This window comes from Schistocerca gregaria, chromosome 4, assembly GCF_023897955.1.
Source record: "Schistocerca gregaria isolate iqSchGreg1 chromosome 4, iqSchGreg1.2, whole genome shotgun sequence".
Classification (NCBI taxonomy): domain Eukaryota; kingdom Metazoa; phylum Arthropoda; class Insecta; order Orthoptera; family Acrididae; genus Schistocerca; species Schistocerca gregaria.
Window position 1 is genome coordinate 120,004,949 of NC_064923.1, and position 27,111 is coordinate 120,032,059.

General features: G+C 41.9%; 2 protein-coding genes across 4 annotated transcripts in view; one reads left to right on the top strand and one right to left on the bottom strand.

The window, feature by feature from the left end:
* LOC126267278 (ataxin-3-like) overlaps window positions 1–25,308 on the bottom strand; it is a 129,478-nt gene extending 104,170 nt beyond the window's left edge. For 2 of the 3 annotated variants that reach the window (XM_049972346.1, XM_049972348.1), the window contains exons 1-2: window positions 25,117–25,308; window positions 24,830–24,994 (exon numbers count right to left, since the gene is read on the bottom strand). In XM_049972346.1, coding sequence (XP_049828303.1) covers window positions 24,830–24,994; window positions 25,117–25,308 — 357 coding nt within the window. The remainder of the gene's footprint in view (window positions 1–24,829; window positions 24,995–25,116) is intronic. The other variant, XM_049972347.1, reaches the window with a different exon arrangement.
* LOC126267277 (cold shock domain-containing protein E1) overlaps window positions 25,269–27,111 on the top strand; it is a 76,619-nt gene continuing 74,776 nt past the window's right edge. The window contains exons 1-2 of the mRNA XM_049972345.1: window positions 25,269–25,348; window positions 25,754–26,620. Coding sequence (XP_049828302.1) covers window positions 26,141–26,620 — 480 coding nt within the window. The 5' untranslated portion in view covers window positions 25,269–25,348; window positions 25,754–26,140. The remainder of the gene's footprint in view (window positions 25,349–25,753; window positions 26,621–27,111) is intronic.

Below are 27,111 nucleotides of genomic sequence, written 5' to 3' on the forward strand. Positions count from 1 at the left end.
AGGTAAGGACTGCAGACGGTAACAGCCTGTGGCATCCACACCCGAACAGCGACAGCCTCTAAAGGTGTGTGGAGAGGTACAGACTCACTGTGAAGAGAGTTCAGGACATAGATGCAGACGCCACCAGACACCCTTTCATTAGCTGCCCGGTTCTTATAATAACCCCGATAGCCACGGAAGGCGGGGGTTCGCATTGCCGGAAACCAAGTTTCCTGCAGAGCAATGCAGAGGAAAAGGTGAAGGCTGATAAGTTGGCGGAGCTCAGCTAGATGGTGGAAGAAACCGCTGCAGTTCCACTGGAGGATGGAGTTGTCCATGGCTGAGAAAGGCTTGACGGGACTGGGAAGGGAGATTATGCCGCTGGGTCACCTGCTGCCTCCGATTTAGCACCTGTGATAGTGCTTTCCATGGCGTCTGATGGACCGGCGAGATCGGGGTCCTCAGCGGACGCCAGAATCTCCACCGCATCCTCAGACGCAGAGCTGGAAGGTTGCGGTGGGATGGCTGCCACCGCGAGTTCCTTGGGCTGAGAGCTCTTCTTGGGTTGCTCACGCCGTTCCTTGGGTCGCACCGGCTGGGAGGGCTTCACCGATTCAGTCTCCGGGATGGAGGAGGATCGTGAAGCCCTACGACCAGCTAATTGCAGGCACTTACGCCATTGTCGGTCGTCAGGCTTCTCGCTGGTGGAAACCTGGGAAGGGAGGGACCCAAGGGACCCCTTGCGAGCATGAGAAGCCGAAGAAGTTGGACACTTCTCCAACTTAGAAGTGGGGACAGACGTCCCCGATGGGTGGGATGGTGTTGCTCCTGAGGTAGGTGGCGCAGGAGCAACCCGGTGGGTAGAGCCCCCCCACTGGCGAGGGGGCAGGAGGAGTTTTACTACTCGTCGATCCGGCCACAATTGGAGAAACAGACGGGGATAGCACTGGTGTTGTAGCAGCAGCGTAGGAAGAGGTCATTCTCACAGGATGGAGTCTGTCTTATTTCCTCTTGGCCTCAGTATAGGTTAGTCGGTCCAGGGTCTTGTATTCGATGATTTTACGCTCTTTCCGGGAAAATTCGGCAGTCTGGCGAGCAAGGTGAATGGTGCTCCCTGCAGTTGACACAGATGGGAGGCGGGGCACATGGAGTATTGGGATGTGATGGGCGTCCGCAATCTCGACATGTGAGGCTGGAAGTGCAGCGAGAAGACATATGGCCGAACTTCCAGCACTTAAAGCACCGCATCGGGGGAGGGATATAGGGCTTAACGCCACATCGGTAGACCATCACCATGACTTTTTCCGGTAATGTATCCCCTTTGAAGGCCAAAATGAAGGCACCGGTAGCAATCTGATTTTCCTTCGGACCCCGATGAACGCGCCGGACGAAATGTACACCTCGGCGCTCTAAATTGGCACGCAGCTCTTCATCAGACTGCAAAAGAAGATCCCTATGGTAAATAACTCCCTGGACCATATTTAAACTCTTATGGGATGTGATCATAACGGCAACATCCCCTAACATGTCACAAGCGAGTAACCGTCGTGACTGGGCAGAGGATGCCGTTTATATAAGGACTGACCCAGAGCGCATTTTTGACAAGCCCTGCACCTCCCCAAACTTGTCCTCTAAATGCTCGACGAAGAACTGAGGCTTTGTGGAGAGAAAAGACTCCCCATCAACCCTTGTACAAACTAAGAAGCGGGGTGAATAACTGCTACTGCCATCCTGAGACTTACATTCCTCCCACGGTGTGGCCAGGGAGCGGAACGTTTTCGGATCGTACTTCTGAGCGTTAAACTGAGCCCGAGAACGCTTAGAGACTGCTGGCGGCTGGCCACCAGCGAGAGACGATGTACCACGCTTCATTGCGGGTCATCCGCCCTGATGCCACCTACTCCGACCAAGGGCCCTCCCCACAGGCGCCACCCAGCCACGGCAAGAGCCACCTGGCAGGATGACCGTTGCCGGGAGTCCCGATACCCCAGGAGGATAGGCATCTACTCCTTGGCATACGTGGGGAGTTAACGGCGCAAGCATCAATAGAGCGATCCCTGTGTTGTCAGGGGGCTACAACCAACAGGGTACATGACGGCCCCACCACAACGGACTGGCTACCGTGCTGCATGTTAGGTAACATGTGGTCCATGGTCGCCGTCGGTGCAGAAAGAGGCACTGCACACTGCAAGGTGTTATCTGCATGCAGAAAAAGAGTCATGCCCAAGAGATGGAGAGCGGACAGGACTGCAGTTCAACGGTGTATAAGCTGGCGAAAGGTCTGATCGCAAGATGGACACAATGCACCAAGTAAGGCGCCCTTCCCCAATCGGCTCGCTCTTCGGAAAATTTTGAGAGATGGAGGTCAAACCCAACAGGGGACCATCATACAAGGCCGAAAAGTTTGAGACTCCTTTTAGTCGCTTCTTACGACAGACAGGAATACCGCAGGCCTATTCTAACCCCCGACCCCCCAGGGGGGGGGGGGGGGGGGGGTAGGTGTGGTTAAATTTAGTGGAGTTAAACTTCTAACTGTTGTTACTTATAGATCCCTAGACTCCGATTTCACAACATTTTTGCTAAAGCTAGAGGAGGTTCTTGGTTCACTTTATAGCAAATACAAAAAGTTGATTATATATGGTGACTTCAATATTAATTGTATAAGTGATTGTGAAGGAAAAGGATTCTGGTAGACCTTCTTAATTCATATTATCTTATGCAAAACCGTATTCTTTCCAACGAGAGTGCAAGGAAACAGTAGAAATACCATAAACAACATTTTTGTTCATTCCTCATTACTAGAAGGGCATTCTGTTAGCAAAAGAAGTGAATGGCCTCTCAGATCATGATGCACAATTTTTAACTCTAAAAGATTTTTGTGCTGCAACACATGTTAAATATAGTTATCAACTTTTTAGGAAAGCTGATCCAGTTGCTGTAGAGACCTTTGTAAACCTTATCAAGGAACAAGAGTGGCAAGATGTTTATAGTGCTGATAAAGTAGACGATAAATATAATTCTTTCCTCAAGACTTTTCTCATGCTCTTTGAAAGTTGCTTTCTGTTAGAGCATTCAAAACAGGGTACTAGCACAAACAGGCAGCCTGAGTGGCTGACTAGAGGGATAAGAATATCCTTTAGAACAAAGTGGCAATTATACCAAAACGTTAGAAACAGTCAAAATCTAAATGCAGCAGCCCATTACAAACAGTATTGTAAGGTGCTTAAAATGTTATTAGGAAGGCAAAAAGTATGTGGTATGCAGAGAGAATAGCTAAGTCTCAGGATAAAATTAAAACCATATGGTCAGTCGTAAAGGAAGTGGCTGGTCTGCAGAGATAGGTCGAGGATATAGAATCGGTGCATAGTGAGAATGTCTGTGTTACTGATAAGTCGGATAGATGTACAGTATTTAATAATCACTTTCTGAATATAGCAGGTGAACTAAATAGAAACCTAGTCCCAACAGGGAATCATATTGCGCTCATAGAAAAAAGTGTTGTGAGACTGTTACCTGAAATGCTCCTCCATGATACTGACAAGAGGGAGATTGAGTTAATAATTAAATCACTAAAGACCAAGAACTCTCATGGATATGACGGGGTATCTAGCAGAATAATGAAGTATTGTTCTATGTATGTTAGCCCAGTACTTAGCCATATCTGTAACTTTTCCTTTAGGAGTGGTCGGCTTCCTGACCGATTAAAGTACTCGGCAAAGTCACTTTATAGAAAGGGAGACAGGGATCATGTTGACAATTATAGACCTATTTCTATGCCACCAGTGTTTGCTAAAGTTATCGAGGTTGTATATACAAGGTTACCTGAGCTTTAAATTCACATGATTTGCTGTCAAATGTACAGTTTTGTTTTAGAAACGGTTTAACAACTGAAAATGCTATATTCTCTTTTCTCTGTGAGGTTTTGGACGGATTAAATAAAAGGTTGCGCACCTAGGTGTTTTCTTTGATTTAACGAAGGCTTTTGACTGTGTTGATCACAAGATATTACTGCAGAAGTTGGACCATTATGGAGTAAGGGGAGTACCTTACAATTGGTTCGCCTCTTACTTTAAGAACTAAAAGCAGAAGGTAATTCTCCACAATATTGCGAGCGGTAGTGATGTTCAGTCCCAATGGGGCACTGTTAAGTGGGGCGTTCACCAAGGGTCAGTTCTGGGGCCACTGCTGTTTCTTATTTATATAAATGATATGCCTTTAGTATTACAGGTGATTCAAAAATATTTCTGTTTGCTGATGACACCAGCTTGGTAGTGAAGGATCTTGTGTGTAATATTGAAACATTATCAAATAATGTAGTTCATGAAATAAGTTCGTGGCTTGTGGAAAATAATTTGATGTTAAATCACAGTAAGACTCAGTTTTTACAGTTTCTAACTCACAATTCAACAAGAACTGATATTTTAATCAGACAGAATGGGCATATTATAAGCGAGACAGAACAGTTCAAGTTCCTAGGCGTTCGGATAGGTAGTAAGCTGTTGTGGAAAGCCCATGTTCAGGATCTTGTTCAGAAACTTAATGCTGCTTTATTTACCATTAGAACAGTATCTGAAATAAGTGACAGTTCAACACAAAAAATAGTCTACTGCGCATATTTTCATACGCTTATGTCATACGGTATTATTTTTTGGGGGGTAATTCTTCTAATTCAAGAAGGGTATTTTTGACTCAAAAATGGGCTGTTCGAGCTATATGTGGTGTAAGTTCGAGAACCTATTGTTGGCCCGTATTCAGTGTGTGAATTCTGACATTGCCCTCACAGTATATATTTTCTTTAATGTCATTTGTTGTTAGCAATATTAGCTTACTCCCAAGAGTTAGCAGCTTAGACTCAGTTAATAGTAGGCAGAAATCGAATCTGCATGTGGAATGCACTTCCTTGTCTCTTGTACAGAAAGGAGTGCAGTATTCTGCTGCATCCATTTTCAATAAGTTACCACAAGAACTCAAAAATCTTAGCAGTAGCCCAAACTATTTTAAGTCTAAACTGAAGAGTTTCCTTATGGCTCACTCCTAATCTGTCGAGGAGCTCCTGGAAGAGCTGAAAAATTAAACAAATTCCATTGTTGATTTTCTTTATTTAAACTTACGAATTGTCACCTGAATATGTTTCTTGTATTTAACTTATCTGTTTCTACTATCGTGTTATAATTTCATGTATTGACTCGTTCCATGACCATGGAGACTTCTCCTTAATTTGGTCCCACAGAACGATAAATAAATAAATAATCTGCAATGGAGGGACTATGGCGTCCAACAGGACACTGGTCACCGAACTCTTTCTAAGAGCTCCCACCGCTACGCAAACGCCACAGTGGTGCAATGGGTAGAGGAAACGCAACACTGAGGGCACCGCCAAACCATAAACCAGATTCCCAAAGTCAGGCATGTTTGAACAAGGGCTCTGTAGAGCTGCAGCAGCATAGAGCGATCTGCACCCCAGCTGGTGTTGCTCAGGCAGCGGAGGGCACTGAGGTGCTGCCAGCACTTCTGCTTAAGCTGATGAAGGTGAGGTATCAAAGTCAATCGGGCATCAAAAACCAGTCCTAAGAATCGATGTCTCCACTATGGTGGGCACCAACTTGGACACGGAAAGTATGAAGCGACAGGAAGTTTCAGATAAAAATCGGGAGCTGGCACAGAAACCCCATTTATACAGTGTGGCAAGGATATGATGTCACCAGATCGTGTTTTATGCTTTATCTAAGTCACAAAAGATGGCAACCAGATGTTGCCGTCTGGAAAAGACTGTTCAGATGGTAAACTCGAGGGGGACAAGATTATCAGTGGCAGAGCGGCCCTGGCGGAAGCCACCCTGACATGGAGCCAGAAAGCCACGTGACTCCACGACCCGACCCAGCCGCCGTCACACTGTACATTCCATCAGCTTACAGGGAATGTTGGTGAGGCTGATGGGTCGATAGCTATCCACATCAAATGGATTTTTACCGGGTTATAGCACCAGAATGATGGTGTACTCCCGCCATTGCAATGGAAAGATGCCACTGCATCAGATCTGATTGAAGATGACAAGAAGATATCACTTATACTCAGACGAGAGATGTTTAATCATCTGACTGTGCATCCGATCCAGCCCAGGAGCTGTGTTGAGACAATGTGCAAGGGCGCTGATGAGCGCCCACTCCGTAAATGAAGCGCTATAGGGTTCACTGTGGCGTGTTGTGAATGAGAGGATGTTCCTTTCCTTTCACTGTTTGAGGGATGGACAGGCTGGGGAGCAGTTCTCTGACACAGAGGCTCGAGCATAGTGCTCAGCAAAGTGCTCGGCAATCACATTTGTGTCAGTAGAGAGCAGGCCATTCATGTTAATGCCAGGGACACCTGTTGGGGTCTGGTACACAGAAAGACATCTGAATTTCGTCCAGACTTGGGAAGGTGACGTATGGCACCGAATGGTTGACACATACCTCTCCCAACACTCCTGATTCCATCCTTTTATAAGCAGGCGAACGCGGGTATGGAGCCGCTTACAGGCTATTAGGTCCTCTAGGGAAAGGTGCCACTTATGTCACTGTAGAGCTCGCTGACGCTCTTTAATTGCCTCAGTGACTTCTGGTGACCACCAAGGGACCGTCTTTTTGTCTGGGCACCCCAGGAAACGAGGGATTGCATTATCTGGTGCAGAAATAATTACTGTAGTGACCTGCTACATCACAACAATTGATGGCACCACTTGGGGGAGATTCAACGGTGACAGCAGCAGTGAAGGCTACCCAGTCTGTCTTGTTTAAAGCCCATCTGGGTAGCTGTCCATGGGCATGAGACTAGGGAGTGACAGCTAGATGGGAGGAAGTGGTCACTACCATATAGGTTGTCATGTGCTCTCCAATGGATAGATGGAAGGAGTCCTGGGCTGCAAGTTGATAAATCAATGGCCGAGTAACTGCTGTGACTGCAAACTGAGAGATCAATGGCCAAATATGTGCCATGTGCCACACGAAAATGTGTGGTAGCCTCAGTATTTAAGAGGCACAGGTCGAACAGAGACCGTAAATTTTCGACATCTCTGCCATGGCCAGTAAGCATGGTGCTACCCAACAAGCAGTTATGGGAATTAAAATCTGCCAAAAGTAGGAAAGGTTTAGGGAGTTGATCAATCAGTGTAGCCAAAACGTTTAGGGGTACCGCACCATCTGGAGGGAGATATATGTTGCAGACAGTTATTTCCTGTGTCTTCCGTATCCTGACAGCCACAGCTTTAAGAGGGGTTTGGAGGGGCACAGTTTCAATACAGACTAAGATTAGGATAAAAACGCCAACTCCACCTGACACACTACTATATTCACTACGGTTTTTGTAATATCCCCTGTAGCTGCGAAGGGCAGTGGTTCGCATTGCTGGGAACCAGGTTTCCTGGGGGACAATGCAAGAAGCAGGTGTACAACTAAACAGTTGCCGTAGCTCAGCCAGGTGGTGGAAAAAACTGCAGCAGTTCCACTGGAGGACAACATGAGAGTGATACTGGGAAGGCATGTAACACTCAATGAGGTAGTCTACACCTCAGTGTCACTTGCTGCCACTGACTTATTTCTTGAACAGGCTGTATCCATTGTTTCTGAGAGTCTGGTGAGATCTAGGTCCTCAGCAGATGCCTGAATCTTCAGCTCATCCTCAGACACAGAACTTGTAGGCAGCAGATATGGGGTCCTCTTTCTGGATTTCTCTCGCTGATCCTTGGGTTTCTCTCACTGGAAGGACTTCACTGATTTAGTCTCCGGGACTGAGGATGATCATGAAGCCATACGACCAGCTGCTTTTGGGTACTTCAGCCACTGGCGGGTATAATCTTTCCCACTAACAGAAACCTGGGAAGATAGTGACCCAACGGATCCCTTCCTAGCGAGAGGAGCCGAAGAGGACTTACACTTCTCCGGCTGAGAAGTAGAGACTGGTGTCCCCAATAGTTGGCAGTACAGTGCTGCCGAGGTAGGTGGTGTGGGAGCAACAGGGAAGGAAGTGCCCCACACTATCATTATCAAGGAGGCAGGCGTAGTCTTCCAGCTCTGAGAGTCAACAGGAAGCAGCTCCGAAAGCTGACAGGAAATTCGGAACTGATAGGGCTACAACTGTTCTCATAGTGGCTGCATAAGAGGTGGTCATAGCCACAGTATGCAGGTGCTCAATTTTCCTCTTGGCCTCAGTGTCACTCAGTTGGTCTAGGGTCTTGTCTTTCATGATTTTCCTTTCTTGGTGGTGGTGGTGGTGGTGGTGGTGGTGGTGGTGGTGGTGGTGGTGGGGTGGTGGTGGTGGTGGTTAGTGTTTAACGTCCCGTCGACAACGAGGTCATTAGAGACAAAGCGCAAGAGGAAATCGTCCGTGCCCTTTTAAAGGAACCATCCTGGCATTTGCCTGAAATGATTTAGGGAAATCACGGAAAACCTAAATCAGGATGGCCGGAGACAGGATTGAACCGTCGTCCTCCCGAATGCGAGTCCAGTGTGCTAACCACTGCGCCACCTCGCTCAGTTTTCCTTTCTTGCTGTAAAATCCTGCAGTCTGGTGAGAAAGGGGAATGATGCTCTCTGCAGTTGACACAGATGGGAGTGTTGGGATGGGATGGACTTCCACAATCTCGACATGTGATGCGGGAAGTACAGCGGGAAGATATGGCCTAACTTCCAGCACTTCAAGCACCGCATTGGGGGAGGGACATATATACGGCTTGACATGACAGCGGTAGACTTGACCTTGACCTTCTCGGGTAATGTGTCACCTCAAAGACCAAGATGAAGGCACCGTTGGCAATCTGATCATCCCTCTGAACCCGATGGACGTGCCAGACGAAATTAACTCCTTGTCGCTCTAAGTTGGCGTGCAGCTCCTCATCAGACTGCATTAAAAGGTCCCTGTGGAATGCAATACCCTGGACCATATTTAAGCTCTTATGAGGCGAGATGGTAATGGAAACATTCCCCAGCTTGTCACAAGCTGAGGATTGTCTAGACTGACCCTGACCGTATTTTGGACAAGCCCTCCACCTCCCCAAACTTGGCCTCTGAATGCTCTACAAAAAAAAAAGAGGCTTCATCGGCATGAAAGATTCCCTGTCAGCTCTCATACATACAGGGTACCAGGACGAATAAGGTTCGCTGCCATCCTTAGCCTGGAATTCCTCCCATGGTGTGGCCAGGGAGGGGAACGATTTAGGATCATACATCCTTGCATTGTACCGAGACTTTAAACGCTAAGAGACTGCTGGCGTTTGATCACCAGCAAGTGATGACATGGTAGGCTTCATCGCGTGTCATCTGCCCTGATGCCACCCACTCCGACCAAGGGCCCTCCCTTCGGGCGCAACGCTGCTGCAACAAAGGCCAGCTGGCAGGATGGCCATTGCCAGGAGTCCTGATGTCCCAGGATAACGAGCATCTACTCCTTGGCGTACATGGGAAGTTCACGGCGCAGGCATCAGCAGAGCGATCCCTGTGCAGTCAGGGGCTACAACCAACAGGGTATATGGCGGCCTCACCACAATGGACTGGTTACTACCATGCTGGATATAAGGTGCAAAGAATTCCATGTCATCTTCAGCACAGAAAATGACACTGCATAATGGGTGGAGGAAAACACGCCCAGGAAGATGTCCATGCTGAAGAGATGGAGAAGGGGTGGGACAGCAATGCCTTGATGAGAAAGTGGGCTAAAAATCTCAATGCATGATGGATATGATGCACCATGTAAGGTGCCCATCCAATTGGCTCGCTCTTTGGGAAAATTTTGAAAAATGGAGATCAAACCCTACAGGGGACCATCACATATAGGCCGAAAGGTGAGAGACTCCTTTTAGTCACCTCTTACGACAGGCAGGAATACTTTGCGCTTATTCTAACCCCCAGGCCTGCAGAGGGGGAGGGGGGGGGGGAGAGGTATGGGATAACATTGACATTTTTACATTGTTAGGCACTCCCTCAGTATTGCAGTCTGAAAATGGTATAGCGTGCATTAACAAAATAATGAGCAGCTTAACTGAACTATGACCATTTTAAGATCGTCCACGGTAAACCTAGACACAGTCAGAGCCATGGCAATGAAGAGCGAGTAAATGAAGACTAGAAAATATGCTAACTACACGAACCATGGACCTTGCCGTTGGTGGGGAGGCTTGCGTGCCTCAGATACAGATGGCTGTACCGTAGGTGCAACCACAACGGAGGGGTATCTGTTGAGAGGCCAGACAAATGTGTGGTTCCTGAAGAGGGGCAGCAGCCTTTTCAGTAGTTGCAGTCGTAATTTTTTCTGAGGGCATGCAGCTTTACTGTATGGTTAAATGATGATGGCATCCTCTTGGGTAAAATATTCCAGAGGTAAAATAGACCCCCATTCATATCTCCAGGTGGGGACTACTCAGAGTACATCATCCCCCATTCGGATCTAGTAGGTGAATATGGATTGGGGCTAAGAAATGAAAGAGGAGGACACCTGGTAGAATTTTGCACAGAGCACAGCTTAATCATAGCTAACACTTGGTTCAAGAATCATAAGAGAAGGTTGTATATGTGGAAGAAGCCTGGAGATATTGACAGGTTTCAGATAGATTATATAATGGTAAGAAACAGATTTCGAAACCAGGTTTTAAATTGTAGGACATTTCCAGGGACAGATGTGGACTCTGACCACAATCTATTTGTTATGAACTGTAAAAAGGTTGGAATTTAAGGAGATGGGACCGGGATAAACTGACTAAAGCAGAGGTTGTACAGAGTTTTAGGGCGAGCATAAGGGAACAATTGACAGGAAAGGGGAAAGAAATACAGTAGAAGAAGAATGGGTAGCTTTAAGGGATGAAGTAGTGAAGCCAGCAGAGAATCAAGTAGGTAAAAAGATGAGGGCTAGTAGAAATCCTTGGGTAACAGACGAAATATTGAATTTAATTGATGAAAGGAGAAAATATAAAAATGCAGTAAATGAAGCAGGCAAAAAGGAACACAAATGTCTAAAAATTGAGATCGACAGGAAGTGCAAAATGGCTAAGCAGGGATGGCTGGAGGATAAATGTAAGGATGTAGAGGCTTATCTCACTAGGGGTAAGATAGATACTGCCTACAGGAAAATTAAAGAGACCTTTGGAGAAAAGAGAACCACTTGTATGAATATCAAGAGCTTAGTTGGAAACCCAGTTCTAAGCAAAGAAGGGAAAGCAGAAAGGTGGAAGGAGTATATAGATGGTCTATACAAGGGCGATGTACTTGTGGACAATATTATGGAAATGGAAGAGGATGTAGATGAAGATGAAATGGGAGATATGATACTGCATGAAGAGTTTGACAGAGCACAGAAAGACCTGAGTCGAAACAAGGTCCCAGGAGTAGACAACATTCCATTAGAACTACTGATAGCCTTGGGAGATTTAGCCCTGACAAAACCCTGCCATCTGGTGTGCAAGATGTATGAGACAGGTGAAATACCTCCAGACTTCAAAAAGAAATACCAATTCCAAAGAAAGCAGGTGTTGACAGATGTGAAAATTATTGAACTACCAGTTTAACCTCAGGGAAGATCAGTTTGGATTCCGTAGAAATATTGGAACACGTGAGGCAATACTGACCCTATGACTTATCTTAGAAGCTAGATTAAGGAAAAGCAAACCTACGTGTCTAACATTTGTAGACTTAGAGAAAGCTTTTCACAATGTTGACCGGAACACTCTCTTTCAAATTCTGAAGGTGGCAGGGTTAAAATACAGGGAGCGAAAGGCTATTTACAATTTGTATAGAAACCAAATGGCAGTTATAAGAGTTGAGGGGCATGAAAGGGAAGCAGTGGTTGGGAAGGGAGTGAGACAAGGTTGTAGCCTCTCCCCAATTTTATTCAATCTGTATATTGAGCAAGCAGTGAAGGAAATAAAAGAAAAATTTTGAGTAGGTATTAAAATTCATGGAGAAGAAATAAAAACTTTGAGGTTCGCCGATGACATTGTAATTCTGTCAGGGACAGCAAAGGACTTGGAAGAGCAGTTGAACGGAATGGATAGTGTCTTGAAAGGAGGTTATATAATGAACATCAACAAAAGCAAAACGAGGATAATGGAATGTAGTTGAGTTAACTCGGGTGAGGCTGAGGGTATTAGATTAGGAAATGAGACACTTAAAGTAGTAAAGGAGTTTTGCTATTTGTGGAGCAAAATAACTGATGATGGTCGAAGTGGAGAGCATATAAAATGAAGACCGGCAATGGCAAGGAAAGTGTTTCTGAAGGAGAAATTTGTTAACATCAAGTTTAGATTTGAGTGTCAGGAAGTCGTTTCTGAAAGTATTTGTGTGGAGTGTAGCCATGTATGGAAGTGAAACATGGACGATAAATAGTGTGGACAAAAAGAGAATAGAAGTTTTCGAAATGTGGTGCTACAGAAGAATGCTGAAGATTAGATGGGTAGATCACATAACTAATGAGGAGGTATTGAATAGGATTGGGAAGAAGAGAAGTTTGTGGCACAACTTGACTAGAAGAAGGAATCAATTGGTAGGACATGTTCTGAGGCATCAAGGGATCACCAATTTAGTATTAGAGGGCAGCATGGAGGGTACAAATCATAGAGGGAGACCAAGAGATGAATACACGAAGCAGATTCAGAAGGATGTAGGTTGCAGTAGGTACTGGGAGATGATGAAGCTTTCACAGGATAGAGTAGCATGGAAACTGAAGACAACAACGACAACAACATGGATGCAGGAGCATAACACCAAGGAGTGGAGCCGTGCATTAAGATTTGTGCAGGTAATGAAGAATAGCACTGTACATTATGGAATTAACAATCTCCCTCCTAAACATGGTTAGTCTTCAACAAATTTATTTCCTGAAGCACTGATGAATGTTCACTCTGAGGATGACCGTGAAAATTTAATTTATCGATTGAGTGTTAGCAGTGGGATAGGGCCTGAAACATTGAAGGATATGATCACAGTAAATCTCCATTGCAAGAGGATAACATACCAACAGGAACAGAGGTTGAGAACAGAGAGAAAGAAAGTATTCCTGATACCAATTTGGTTCTGGTATTGTTTTACTTTAGGGTGCAAAAAACAACTAGCTCATATGCACTCAAGTCAAAACTATAGAACATGAAGACAGAGAGGAGTTAAAAAACAACTCTACGTCAGTCCCAATTGACATAAGAGAAGACAGCTAAAACAGGCACATGGAGAAAGGGCTAAGAAGACACCATACAGATATGGAGGTCCAAAACTAAAAAATAAATGGCCTTCGCCATATTGCTTTGGCAGATAAAAAGTAAAACGCAGTTGACAGCCTGGGCATCATTTGCTAGAAAGGCCAATAACTCTGATGGCAAATCCAAACAGGAACTTAAACAGTTAAGAAATGGGCATTCCGTCAGGAAGTGGCAGACAGTTAAAATTTGGGCGCAATGTGTACAAAGTTGTGGGCTAGCGCCACTTATCAAATGATTATGGCTAAAAGCGCAGTGCCCAATATGCAGCCTACTTAAAATGACCCCCGGGAGGGAACTGGAGCTTATTCCCATGAAGGGAGGACCTTTGGCAATGCCAAAGGGACACCACCTCCTGACAGATGGCAACAGAGGGATCATCGGAGGAAATATAGGAACTAGTGGGTTGAAGTGCGAGGAATGCAGCCTTGGCAGCAGCAGCAGCCTTGTTTCCTGGCAGACCGAAATGACCAGGAACCCACAGAAACATCACACTGGCTCCACAAAGAGTGAGCAAGTCACAGTTTTCCTGTACCCACTGCACTAAGGGATGGGCAGTGTGTAGTGCACATAGACTTTGAAGGGCACTGAGTCAGTGTGAGCAGGGGACAGAATCGAAAAGGCTGTGTTGCCCAATGTACTCTTCGGCTTAATACACGGCAAAGGGCTTGGTTGTAAATACTGAGCCATGTACCGAAAGCCAATATCGAAACACACGGGTGCCAGCGACAAAGGCACATCCGACCCCACGGTCAGTACGAGAGCCATCAGTGTATACGAAAGTACTATAGCAAAGTTCCATGCGAAGGTCGTGAAACTGAAGGCAATAGAGCCAGGCTGGAGTAGTGTCCTTCGGAAGCAAATGAAGGCCAAGGTTAACTTTGGCCGCTTCATGAAGCCCAAGTAGTGAAGGGTTCACACCCACCAGGAAAGTTGCACAGAATGCGAAGTTAAACCGCTGTAGCAAGTACCAAAAGCGGACTCCAGGAGGTAACAGACAAAAGCGAAGCGCACCATACTGGCGATCAAAGGAATCACTGAAGAAGGAGGCATAGGATGAATGGCCATGCATAGCAGACGAACGGCATGGCATGCATACCTGCTGAGGAGAAAGTCACGGCGGTAGGACAGTGGTAATTCAATAGCTTCAGCATAGAGACTCTCAATCAGGCTAGTGTCAAAGGCGCTTGTGTACAAACAGATGCCACAATGGTGGATAGTGTTGAGACAGCTTAAGAGAGATGGACGTGCAGACACAAACAAAGCACCCATAAACCGGTACAAACGAAGGAGGGTGGTTCGATCAGCACCCCAGGAAGTAACACTAAGGACACATAGGACATTGAGGAACCACATACAATGAGCTGCCAGGTAAGACACATGGGAGGACCAAGAGAGTTTCCTATTGAGTATGAGCCCCAGGAATTTCTTAGCTTCAACAAATGGAAGGGCAACAGGCCTAAGATGTAAAGATGGTGGGAGTAACCAATTGCGTCACCAGAAATTCATACAGACGGTTTTGTCAGTGAAAAAGCGAAAGGCACTGTCGATGCTCCACCAGGTATAAAGACGATCAAGACATCGCTGAAGATGCCGCTCAATCAGATTGGTCTGTGAATAACTGCAATAGATGGCAAAATAGTCAACAAAATGGGAGCCACAGATGCCCAGTGGGATACAGGCCATTATAGGGTTGATGGTGATAGCAAAGAGGATGACACTCAGGACGGAACCCTGGAGCACACCGTTTTCCTGGATAAAGGTGTCTGACAAGGAAGAACCCACACACCTTGAAAACTCCGTCTTTAAAATTCCTGAAGGAAACAGAGCAGGCAGCCGCAGACGCCCTAAGAGTACAAAGCTGGTGTCTTAGGCCTTCTCCAAATTGAAAAACATTGCCACAGTCTGGGATTTCCACAGAAAACTATGCATGACATGGGTGGACAGAGTAACGAGTTGGTCAACAAAGGCGGGGCGGGGTGCATGTACGTTCACAAGATCTCTTGTACATTTATCTTTTATGTTATGACTGTGTTTTAACATAAAGCTAAAATGCTCATATGTAAATGTTATTGTGTAATGCTGTAAGATAAAACAAACAACCTCATCATGCTGCACTCTCTTCAGCATCCCCACCTCTGTTTACATAATGCTGTCCATTGCTCTAGTAACTTTGTTTTGCTGCACGCAGCACTCTAATGTTGTACACAAGTAGTATCTTGTACCTAGCCACTCATACAAGCACTGCAGCCAGCTTACACACTTTATGATGTTATGGTAGGACTTTTGTGACACACAATAATTTTGTTAAACATGCTTTTACACTGACTGACATTTGTATCATATGTATTATTTGTAACATGATACACTTTGTTATAAAGCATGGCTTGATAATGGACCCGAGTCCAAATTGTCGCCATTTACATAAAAACTAACTTCTGTGCAACTGATAGTTTTGTAATTTTGTCAAATCATGGTAAGTTTCTGCCTACTAATTTACAGCATGCTGAAAGTGAGTATACACTTTGGTACTATTCTGTACAATGTATTGGCAACATACATGAAGAGGTTGGAGAAGCGGACAGCTATTAGAGTGCAGTTTGGATCATGTTTACTGAAAAATGTTTTTACAGTTTAAACGAGCCTAAATATGTTACATTATCATATCGTATTGTATCGAGGACATCATTTTTGGAAGAAAGAAAACTGGCATTCTATGGATTGGAGCATGGAATGTCAGTTCCCTTAATCGAATAGGTAGGTTAGAAAACTTAAAAAGGAAAGAGATAGGTTAAAGCAAGATATGATGGGAATAAGTGAAGTTCAGTGGCAGGAGCAACAAGACTTCTGGTCCGATGAATACAGGGTTACAAATAGAAAATTAAGTAGGGGTAATGTGGGAGTAGATTTAATAATGTATAAAAGAATAGGAGTGTGGAAAAGCTACTACAAACAGCATAGTGAATGTATTGTTGTAGCAAAGATAGACATGAAGCCCACGCCTACCACAGTTGTACAAGTTTATATGCCAACTACGGTAGCTCCACAGATGACAAAGATATTGATGAAATGTATGATGAGAAAAGAAATTATTCAGATAGTAATGGGAAACAAAAATTTACTAGTCACGGGGACTGGAATTCGATAGTAGGAAAATGAAGAGAAGGAAAAGTAGTAGGTGAAGGAATGAAAAAGGAAGCCGCCTGGTAGAATTTTGCACATAGCTAACACTTGCTTTAAGAATCATGAGCAAAGACTGTATATGTGGAAGAGGCCTGGAGACACTGGACGGTTTCAGATAAATTATACAACAGAGATTTAGGAAACAGGTTTTAAATTGTAAGATATTTTTAGGGGCAGATGTGGACTCTGACCACAATCTTTTGGTTATGAACAATAGATTAAAAATGAAGAAATTGCAAAATGGTGGGAATCTAAGGAGATGAGACCTAGATAAATTGAAACAACCAGAGGTTATAGAGAGTTTCAGAGAGCATTAGGGACCTAGAATGAAATTTTCACTCTACAGTGGAGTGTGCACTGATATGAAACTTCCTGGCAGGTTAAAACTGTGTGCCGGACCAAGACACAAACTCTGGACCTTCTACAAACATCCCCCAGGCTGTGGCTAAGCCATGTCTCCGCAATATCCTTTCTTCCAGGAGTGCTAGTTCTGCCGGGTTCGCACGAGAGATTCTGTGAAGTTTGGAAGGTAGGAGATGAGGTACTGGCAGAATTAGAGCTGTGAGGACGGGGCGAGAGTCATGCTTGGGTAGCTCAGTTGGTAGAGAATTTGCCCGCGAAAGGCAAAGGTCCTGAGTTCAAGATTCGGTGCGGCACACAGTTTTAATCTGCCAGGAAGTTTCAGCATTAGGGATCAATTGGCAAGAACGGGGGAAAGAAAGACAGAAGAAGAAGAATGGGTAGCTTTGAGGGATGAAGAATTGAAGGCAGCAGAGGGCTAGTAGAAATCCTTGGGTAGCAGTAGAGATGTTGAAATTAATTGATGAAAGGAGAAAACATCAAAATTCAGTAAATGAATCAGGTGAAAATGCATACAATCGTCTCAAAAAATGACATCAACAGGAAGTGCAAAATGGATAATCATGGATGACTACAGCACAAATGTAAGGATGCAGAGGCATATATCACTAGGTGTAAGATAGATACTGCCTACAGGAAAATTAAAGAGACCTTTGGAGAACAAAGAACCACCTGTATCAAAATCAAGAGCTCAGTTGGAAAATCAGTTCTAAGTAAAGAAGGGAAAGCAGGAAGGTGGAAGAAGTATATAGAGGGTCTATACAAGGGCGATGTACTTGAGGGCAATGTTATGGAAATGGAAGAGGACGTAGATGAAGACGAAATGGGAGATACAATACTGCGTGAAGAGTTTGACAGAGCACTGAAAGACTTAAGTCGAAACAAGGCCCCAGAAGTAGACAACATTCCATTAGAACTGCTGGCAGCCTTGGGAGATCCAGCCCTGACAAAACCCTGCCATCTGGTGAGGAAGATGCATGAGACAGGTGAAATACCTTCAAACTTCAAGAAGAAATTCCAATCCCAAAGAAAGCAGGTGTTGACAGATGTGAAAATTACTGAACTGTCAGTTTTATGGCTGCAAAATACTAACAAATTCCTTACAGACGAATGGAAAAACTGGTAGAAGCCAATCTCAGAGAAGATCAGTTTGGATTCCGTAGAAATGTTGGAACATGTGACACAATACTGACCCTACAACTTATCTTAGAAGATAAATTAATGAAAGACAATCATACATTTCTAGCATTTGTATACTTAGAGAAAGCTTTTGACAATTTTGACTGGGATACTCTCTTTCAAATTCTGTAAGCAGCAGGGATCAAATACAGGGCGCAAAACGCTATTTACAATTTGTACAGAAACCAGATGGCAGTTATAAGACACGAGAGTGCATGAAAGGGAAGCAGTGGTTAAGAAGGTAGTGAGACACAGTTGTAGCCTATCACCGATGTTATTCAATCTGTATATTGAGCAAGCAGTGAAGGAAACAAAAGAAAAATTTGGGTTAGTAATTAAAATCCATCGAGAAGAAATAAAAACTTTTGAGGTTTGCCAACGACATTGTAATTCTGCCAGAGACAGCAAAGGACCTGGAAGAGCAGTTGAATGGAATGGACAGTGTCTTCAGAGGATGATTTAAGATGAGCATCAACAAAAGAAAATGTGTATTATGGAATGTGGTCAAATTAAATAAGGTGATGCTGAGGGAATTAGATTAAGTATTTGTGTAGTGTGTAGCCATTCACGGAAGTGAAATGTGGACGATAAACAGTTTACACAAGAAGAGAATAGAAACTTTCGAAATGTGGTTCTACAGAAGAATGCTGAAGATTAGATGGGTAGATCACATAATGAATGATGAGGTACTGAATAGAATTGGGGAGAAGAGGAATTTGTGGCACAACTTTACTAGAAGAAGGGATCAGTTGGTAGAACACATCCTGATGCATCAAGGGTTCACTAATTTAGTATTGGAGGGAAGCGTGGAGGGTAAAAATTGTAGAGGGAGGCCAAGGCATGAATACACTAAACAGATTCAGAAGGATGTAGGTTGCACTAGTTACTCAGAGATGAAAAAACTTGCACATGATAGAGTAGAGTGGAGGGCTGCATCAAACCAGTCTCTGGACTGAAGACCACAACAACAACAACAACAACAACAACATGTTACATCCACTGAACTATTTGGCATCCATTTAATTGTTGAATACTTTTAATCCATTAACAGTCCACTTGCTTAGCTGGGTTGTAACGTGCTTGCCTCCCATGCAATGGGCCCCGAGTTCAATTCCCGGCGGGTGTTGTGATATCATCATCATCATCATCATCTGCACATCACCCAATGTGGCGCCGAGTGAAAGAAGACTTGCACTTGGCGGCCAAACCTGAATGGAACCTCCCATCCAACAATGCCATACGATCATTTCATCTCAATTCATTAACAGATGTAAGACCTATGCTTTGTTTTTCTTTGTTGCTTGTTTGTTGTTTTCTCTGTTTTATGTCCAATGTCTCAATAAAGTATGTGGAAAATATTATATTATCATTAAAAAATAAAAACTCAGATGGGTGGGATGGGATACCAACTAAAGTGATTAAGGCAGTGTATCACATAATAGCACCTCCACTAACTAAAATAAATAATCTTTTGAACAGGGATGCTTTCCTGATGCATTGAAATATGCTGAAGTCAGACCTCTGTTCAAGAAAGGGTCGAGGGATGACATGGGAAACTATTGTCCTATTTCTATTCTTCTTATCTTGTCGAAAGTGTTTGAGAAAGTAGCTGCAAACCATATACAAAATTTTATTGTAAAACATGATATTATTATAAATAATCAATTTAGATTCCAACCAGGAAAAAACACCCTGGATACAGTAAATAACTTTACTGAAAAGATATGCAAAGCACTGGGCCAGAGGAGTAAAGTTACTGGCATTTTCTGTGATCTTGCTAAAGCTTTCAACTCTGTAAACCATGCCTTGTGAATCTACAAATTAAGATGGATATGGGATTAAGGTCAATACTCTCAAATGGTTTACACTGTACCTGCAGAACAGAAAGCAAGTGGTAACTATCACTTCAAATGTGGTGAATTATTTTTCGAAGTGGAGTACTGTTTCACAAGGTGTGGCTCAAGGCTCCATTTTGGGGCCAATCTTGTTCCTAATCTCGGTAAATGACTTACCCACAAATATCAATTCCCCATCAGTTCTGTTTGCAGACAATACTTTAGAAAACTGGTTCCAGTTGAAAACCGGACTTTGCAAAAACTCATATGGAACATTTCCAAACCAAACACTCAAAATATGCACAGCGTAAAATACAATGCAATAATCAACTTATGGAAGAAGTTGGCAGTATCAAATTCCTAGGACTAAATGTGGACAAGAACTTGAACTGGAACACACATACTGACTCCTTATAAAATAAACTAAGCAGTTTTGCATTTGCAATACAGATACTTTAAATTCTACCAACATGAGTACACGAAAAATAGCATACAACAGTTATTTTGAATAAGTCATTACTTATGGTATAATTTTCTGGGAAGTTCAAGTAGAGTATCTTGTATACTGAAACTTCAGAAAAAAATCATCACATACATGTGTACCACACAGAAAACAGAATCTTGTTGCCCATTATTTCAACAACTGCAAATCCTAACCGTACCCTCCATTTAGATTTATAAAATTATCTTCCTACACTGCAGGCAAAAATTATTTGAAAAAATCATTTTAGCCACACATATAACACAAGAAATAAAAATAATTTTTTGCTTCCCACACACAAATTGAAATTATATGAATGAGCTTCACAGTATAAGGGGATAATATACAACAAATTAATTGACAAATATATATTTAATGCTAAGCCAGAGATCCTAAAAATAAGGCTACATCAGGTTCTGGTGGAGAAATGCTACTACTCAATAGAAGAATTTTTAGAGGATGACATGATAATTTGAGCAAGGGTAATTTAGTGTTAGATTTTTAGATATTATTATTATTATTATTATTATTATTATTATTATTATTATTATTATTATTATTCTGTATGTAATCATCAACTCTTTATGTTTACGGAAAATTTTACCAAATTTTAGACGTGCCTCCTCTACCTGAATCAAATGATTTTGATTATGTATGTTCTAAGACTAATAAACCACAATTCACAATGCAACATATCTCCTCAGAGAAAGGGCATGTTGTAAATTTGGGATGGATATAGCATGGCAGATGTTCAAGTGTTATACTTTTCAGCAATGTCGTATAGTTTGCTCCCATGTTAACATTTTTCTGAAGTGTATTATATCAAAGTTTTATGTTTTGGTTATAACATTGATTCTATTTCTTGTCCCTGTTGTTATCTCCTTGTTGCCTATGCATAAGCAGTTCCCTCTCCAGTCATGTACCCAGCAAGGTGGCTACATCAGTGTTAACGCAGTGTAGTCTGCAATTTTTCCGATATCCTATAGAGCTTATTTGATACTGTCATCAAGTACTGGAATAGTGCACTACAACTGACAACAGCAGCATTGCGTATACTTTTTCCTATGCAATCTTTTCCACCAATCCTAATGAGGTACACTGAGTTATGAGCTCCCTCTTCGCCTGCTTATAGTGTGGGTAGGCACCTATCACACCTTAAAATTGTAGGTGCAAATACGGCCTCATTTTTGAAATATTGCCTGTTAAAGTTTGAGCAGCTCTTTATATACAGATACGTTTCACTGTTGCGACAAGTGAGCGAGTAGCTGAGTGGCAAGCGAGCGAGACTCCCTTCCAGGCGACCCGAGTTTGAGACCTGCCTATGCTACTTTAGTTTCCTTTTTTTTCAAATGCCTGTTTTAATTTATAATTAATCATGAACATTCCACAAGGAATTACAAGAATGTATAAATCAAAATTACACATTAAATGTCAAATTTTGTCTCAATTTTTTTTTTAATTTTTTTAAATTTTTATTTTAACATTATTCCATAGCATCAATGCAGTGGTGTTTCCTGTGGATTTGAGAAAATACAGATGTGATTGCGACGAAAATGAATGTGCATTTGTACAATGCTCGTGGTGTTGAAAGTACAAATGCTTTGATTGTTTTTATAACAAGTATCATCCGTCAGAGTGTACTTGTCAAAATATAGGAAATATCAATTAACTTTCCATTAAATGAAACGTATTTTTAATCCCTCATTCGTTGGTACTTTTTTTTCTAATATTTCCTACCTCAACAGAACAAAAATAAAAATACAAGGAAACAAAAATTGAACAATAATAAAATATTTCAAGAAATTACATCATGGCTAGTTTCCTGTTTTTAATATGTTGAAATTCAATGTATGAGTTTAATTTATAGAGGCTTGCAATTCTTGTTGATCAATTCCTTGTGGAATTTTCATGATTAATTATAAATTAAAACAGACATTTGAAAAACAAAAGTAGCATAGACACATCCCCAACCAGGGTCGGCAGGACAGGAGTCCTGCTCGCTTGCCACAACAGTGAAACTTTTCTGTATATAAAGAGCTGCCCAAACTTTAACAGGCAATATTTCAAAAACGAGACCACATTGGCACCTACAATTTTAGGGCGTGATAGGAGCCTATCCACACTATAAGTAGACAAAGTGGGAGCTCATAGTTTCATGCACCTCCCAGAAGGCCCCCTCTTAAGTCTTCCATCTCTCTTCCATTACTACCCATGTTCTTGCAATGTGGCATATCCAGCAGTTTCCCGCTACTTCTGGAATTTAATATCAGGTTTTTTCTTTGATTTATGAGCATTATCTTGCACTCAATCACATCTGTAGAATGCTGCCAGTCAGAAAACCTACTGCAAATGGGAACTCCCGAGTAAGTCATTCAGCATTTTCTTAGGATCGTGAAGACATACTTTCATAGCCAACAACTATGTCAGAAAATAGGCCAAGTCTGTTGGTAACCCTATCTGATAACTCATTTGATATGATGGTACTGGATGGGAAAGAAATAATGGAAGAAGTAAAGGTAACCACTCAACTGCATAATTTATACACTGAGTGATTGATAGATATGAAAGAACATATACAAAGTAATTGCTGCTAAGGGTTTGGACAATATCCTTTCTAAGAGTTAACAAAAAACACACACACACACACACACAAACAAACACACACACACATACAAACAAACACACACACACATACAAACAAACACACACACACACAAACAAACACACACACACACACAAACAAACACACACACACACACAAACACCTTTCATATGTAGTCAGTTCTAAACTGCAGTTTGATAGACATGTTCCTGCTTAATAGAGTTCAACTTGTACTTAGAGCAATGCTGAAAAATTGATGTTTTTAGATGTTAAACATCCTACCAAAGCTTAGTTATGAAGTTTTAAGAACCAGTATCACATGACAAATCTAGGAATACCCTACTCCCCCCATATGCTATCACTCCCAGAGAGACCGTAAAACACAATGAGACTAAGTACAGTGCCACACTAGCATTTAGGCAGTCATTCTTCTTATGCTTTAAATATAAAAGTAACTTTAATTCTAATGCATGATACAATGGGCAGTACAATGCACGGCACAGTTGATCAAAGTATGGATGGATCACCTCATTTTTTAACTACAACTGGGGGAGGAGGGAGCAGAAAAACTGCCCAGGTACCTTTAACATTTCACTGTCAATTTTTTTTTAAATTATGTATAACAGAGTTACTTAGTCAGCTGTTTCTGTTCATTTTCAGTTTGATGACAATAATCACAATATTTACAAACATTTAATAGTATGTAAAATGTTGTTCTAATGTGCAATTTAAAATACTATGAAAACTGAATAGTGAATGGCTCACATCTGTAATTTTGTAATTACTTTTCTTAGGATCAATCAAATATGAACCTATCACTGAAAACTGCTGGCAAATCTGAGTAAATCAGCAAAAAAAGAGTAAGGAAAACGAATAAAACATGTTTTATCGTCTTACCTTAGATGATGATTGCTAAGTTAAAAAAGGAGGATCTACTTCACTATGTATTTTGCAGCACAAGAAAAACCTTTGTGATGTGACACACACACAGTACAGAAGCACTCATTTTGTAATACTATAATGGATGTGTAAAACCAGTGGTTGATAGTCAATGTACTTCAAAGCGCAGCCTTCTTTTCACATGATCAACAAATGTTAAGAATAGTTTGGAGCTAGGAATTCACTGCAATGGCTGACCTGTTCCTATGCAAAAACATTCAAGAGCAGTCTGGCCATCCTGACTTGAGCTATCATGATTCTTTCAAGTAAGGTGAATGCTGTGATGGTTGCCGTGATGAGACCATGGCCGATTTCCTTCCCTGCCCTTGCCTTATATATGTACAGGTTATATTATTTCTGTAATTTGTCTGACATGTCCTAGACCGTTGTGATGGCAATACCTCTGTTGGAACTTTCATGCCAACAAACTTGTAGTGATAGAATAATTAAGTTACAAAAACAGAAGAAGTTCCACTGCCTCTTTGGAACCAATTTTGTGAATGACACTTTTTATTCAGTCACAGTGTTTCTTCATCAAATAATGCTACATTGCTCTAGGAATATACTTCAACCCCCCACATATCACTCACATAGCAATCATGAGAATAAAATTAATTACTACAACTACAGAGGCAGTCAATCATTTTTCCCGCACTCCATGCGTGAATGGAACAGGAAGAAATCCTAAGAAATGGTACAATAAGACGTGCCACACCCTCTGCCACACATTACACTTTATGGTGGTTTGCAGAATGTAGATGTAGCTGCAGTTTCTATAATTGCACTGATTTGCAAATGCCAATACACAGTTATTATGAAGCAAATTGCCTATGTAGTACTGGGGTGACAACAGCTGTAGCTTCCTATTCTCCAACTTTCCTGTAGATTTTGTTTCATCGTTTGCTATTAACTGCAACTTTATGCATATTCAACGGAAATACGGGTACTATACATGGTTCTTAATGACACATATAACATGTATCAATGGGACGCCTTAAATCTAGAAACTAACATAAGTTACTGTCGGTTTAAACAATTTGTGCTGTCAAGTCACACATGTGTACCTCCAAAAATCTTCTGTACTCTTCGCTGTCGACACCAGATTCAGACATTCTTAAACGCTCTTCATAATCCATTCGCTGTGCAATAGTTGCTAAATCAACGGCAGTGAAATATGGTCCCTGCAGCAAGGCATTCAAACAGTGCTGCGCACATAATGATCCTTCTTGCTGCAAAAGAATACGTTTAAATTCATTAAATATAAGGTTAAGAACAGTACAAATATCCAACACAATTGTTACGAAAATGACGACAAAATAAAGTTTTCATACAGAGATTTCTGGACAAATACCTGCGTTATATTGGCTAGAACAAATACGCTACTTAAATCGTTTACCAGTCGAACACTGAATATTTTGTTGTATTTTACCTTTTCATGAAATATCGCCTCCATGTTCTTACATCTGTGACGTATAAGGACGACCCAATGGGATTGATGTCTTGTAAAATACTTGCCTGTGTTTTTGAGTTCGAGTGTTGACATTCAACATGGCGGCATGTCGTCAGTGCTGTGCTGTGTCGTGGTGAGATAGTTAGATTTAAATTTATAGCTTATTTTTATTACTTTAACGAGTTGTCTGTGACTGGTGTACTTGAAAACTGTTTATTATTCTCTGTATTGACTATGAATGTGATGAATTCAACTCATAATTATAAAAACCGAGAAAACGTAAGGCGGTCTTCAGTTCCAAATTATATAGCTGGTGTAATTTAAGGAAACATGGATTAATTGGCATTCCATGCCTAAGATTTAAGTAAAGGGAATAAAATGTACATAAAGTCAAAAATAAATTTATACTAATTGTAGAAATGTTACGGAACAATTTGCTTTAAAATTGTGTGGAACTTATGATGTGTGCATGCAGTTGTAAAGTGTGTGTTTATGCATACAAAGTTTTGATATCAGTTTTTCTTTCTTTTCTTTGCAGCTTGTGTAATTATTAGAATAGGAAACTTGAAACAACGATCAGTTTAAAATAAAAGTCAAAAACACAATCCGCACCCAGCACGCATTGAAGACATCTGAGGATTTTTCCAACATCATTTTTCATTTAGGACCTTCTTAAAGCTCAGTGATATTAGAGTTAGTGCATCTACAAGGGTGCTGGAACAGACTTTTTCGAATTCGTTCAGGCACTAGTGACATATTAAACCTATGATGGTTTCTTTTATATTTTCATTTTAAGGATAGAATAGGTGAGAGCTTACTTTGTGCATATACGTTTCGGGTATTTTTACGTGTAGTTCTGTGATAAACCTCTCTGAACGTGAAATCAGAAGAAACGGTGCATTGGTCAGCATAACTTGTAAAGACTATGTCCAATAATCCTCAGTGGAAATCATTCCAGCCGCCAGCCATGAATACAGAAACAGCAATACTTGAATTAAATTTCAAACCTATGACAATTTCTAATAATTCTACCACAAGTTCAGACGTTCATAACTCGTCCAATGGTACGAGTTTTAGTAACAGTGGTAGCAATCAGTTTCAGGGTGCTCAGTCATCAACAAAAGACACTGCAACCAGTGCATTTAACAAGGGCAGTTCAAACAATCATTATTCATCCAGTTATAATTCATTCCCATCATCAAATAGTACCCGTGGAAGTGGACGGTATTCTGGTAATGCATTTTCTAGCAGTGAAGGAACAAGTGTGTTCAATGGTGAAAGCTTGCCTTCACCTCCCAGCAACAACGGTAGTGCCAATTCAAATACAACCAGCAGTTGTGGGTACAATGATTCCTCGTTGGGAAGTCAAGGCACAAGGGAGACTGGTATTATTGAAAAATTGTTGGTGAGTTTTTCATGTTCATTTTTTTGTTAGATGTTTTTATGAAATATCACACATGGAGAGGAGGTGAAAAAATTCAAAATATAAAGCAGACCATATTATATTCATGAAATTTATCATCGATGGGATGGTCAGTTCCATGTCTTCATTTAGCCTCCAACCCATCTGTGATAATTCATCCTTACTACTAATAACTTTGCAGTCAAGACAACTTGTTAAGAGACAGTTTGGAATAATTGCAGATGATTTATTTGTGTCAGAAGAAACTAGCATATTAGATATTTGTAACAAAACTGTATTTCATTCTATTATGCCTTAGCCACTGCATTTGTGTTTCGTAAGTTATGTAAAACTGCTGGAAATAAGCTATGAAAAACACATTTTACTCGTATACTAATGTGACTCTGTTTATAGTAGGCCTTTACCATTTGGAACTACGATAAGTTTTAAAGCGCTTCAAGCTGTTTAGAAATTTAATTTTCTTTGGGCTCCTA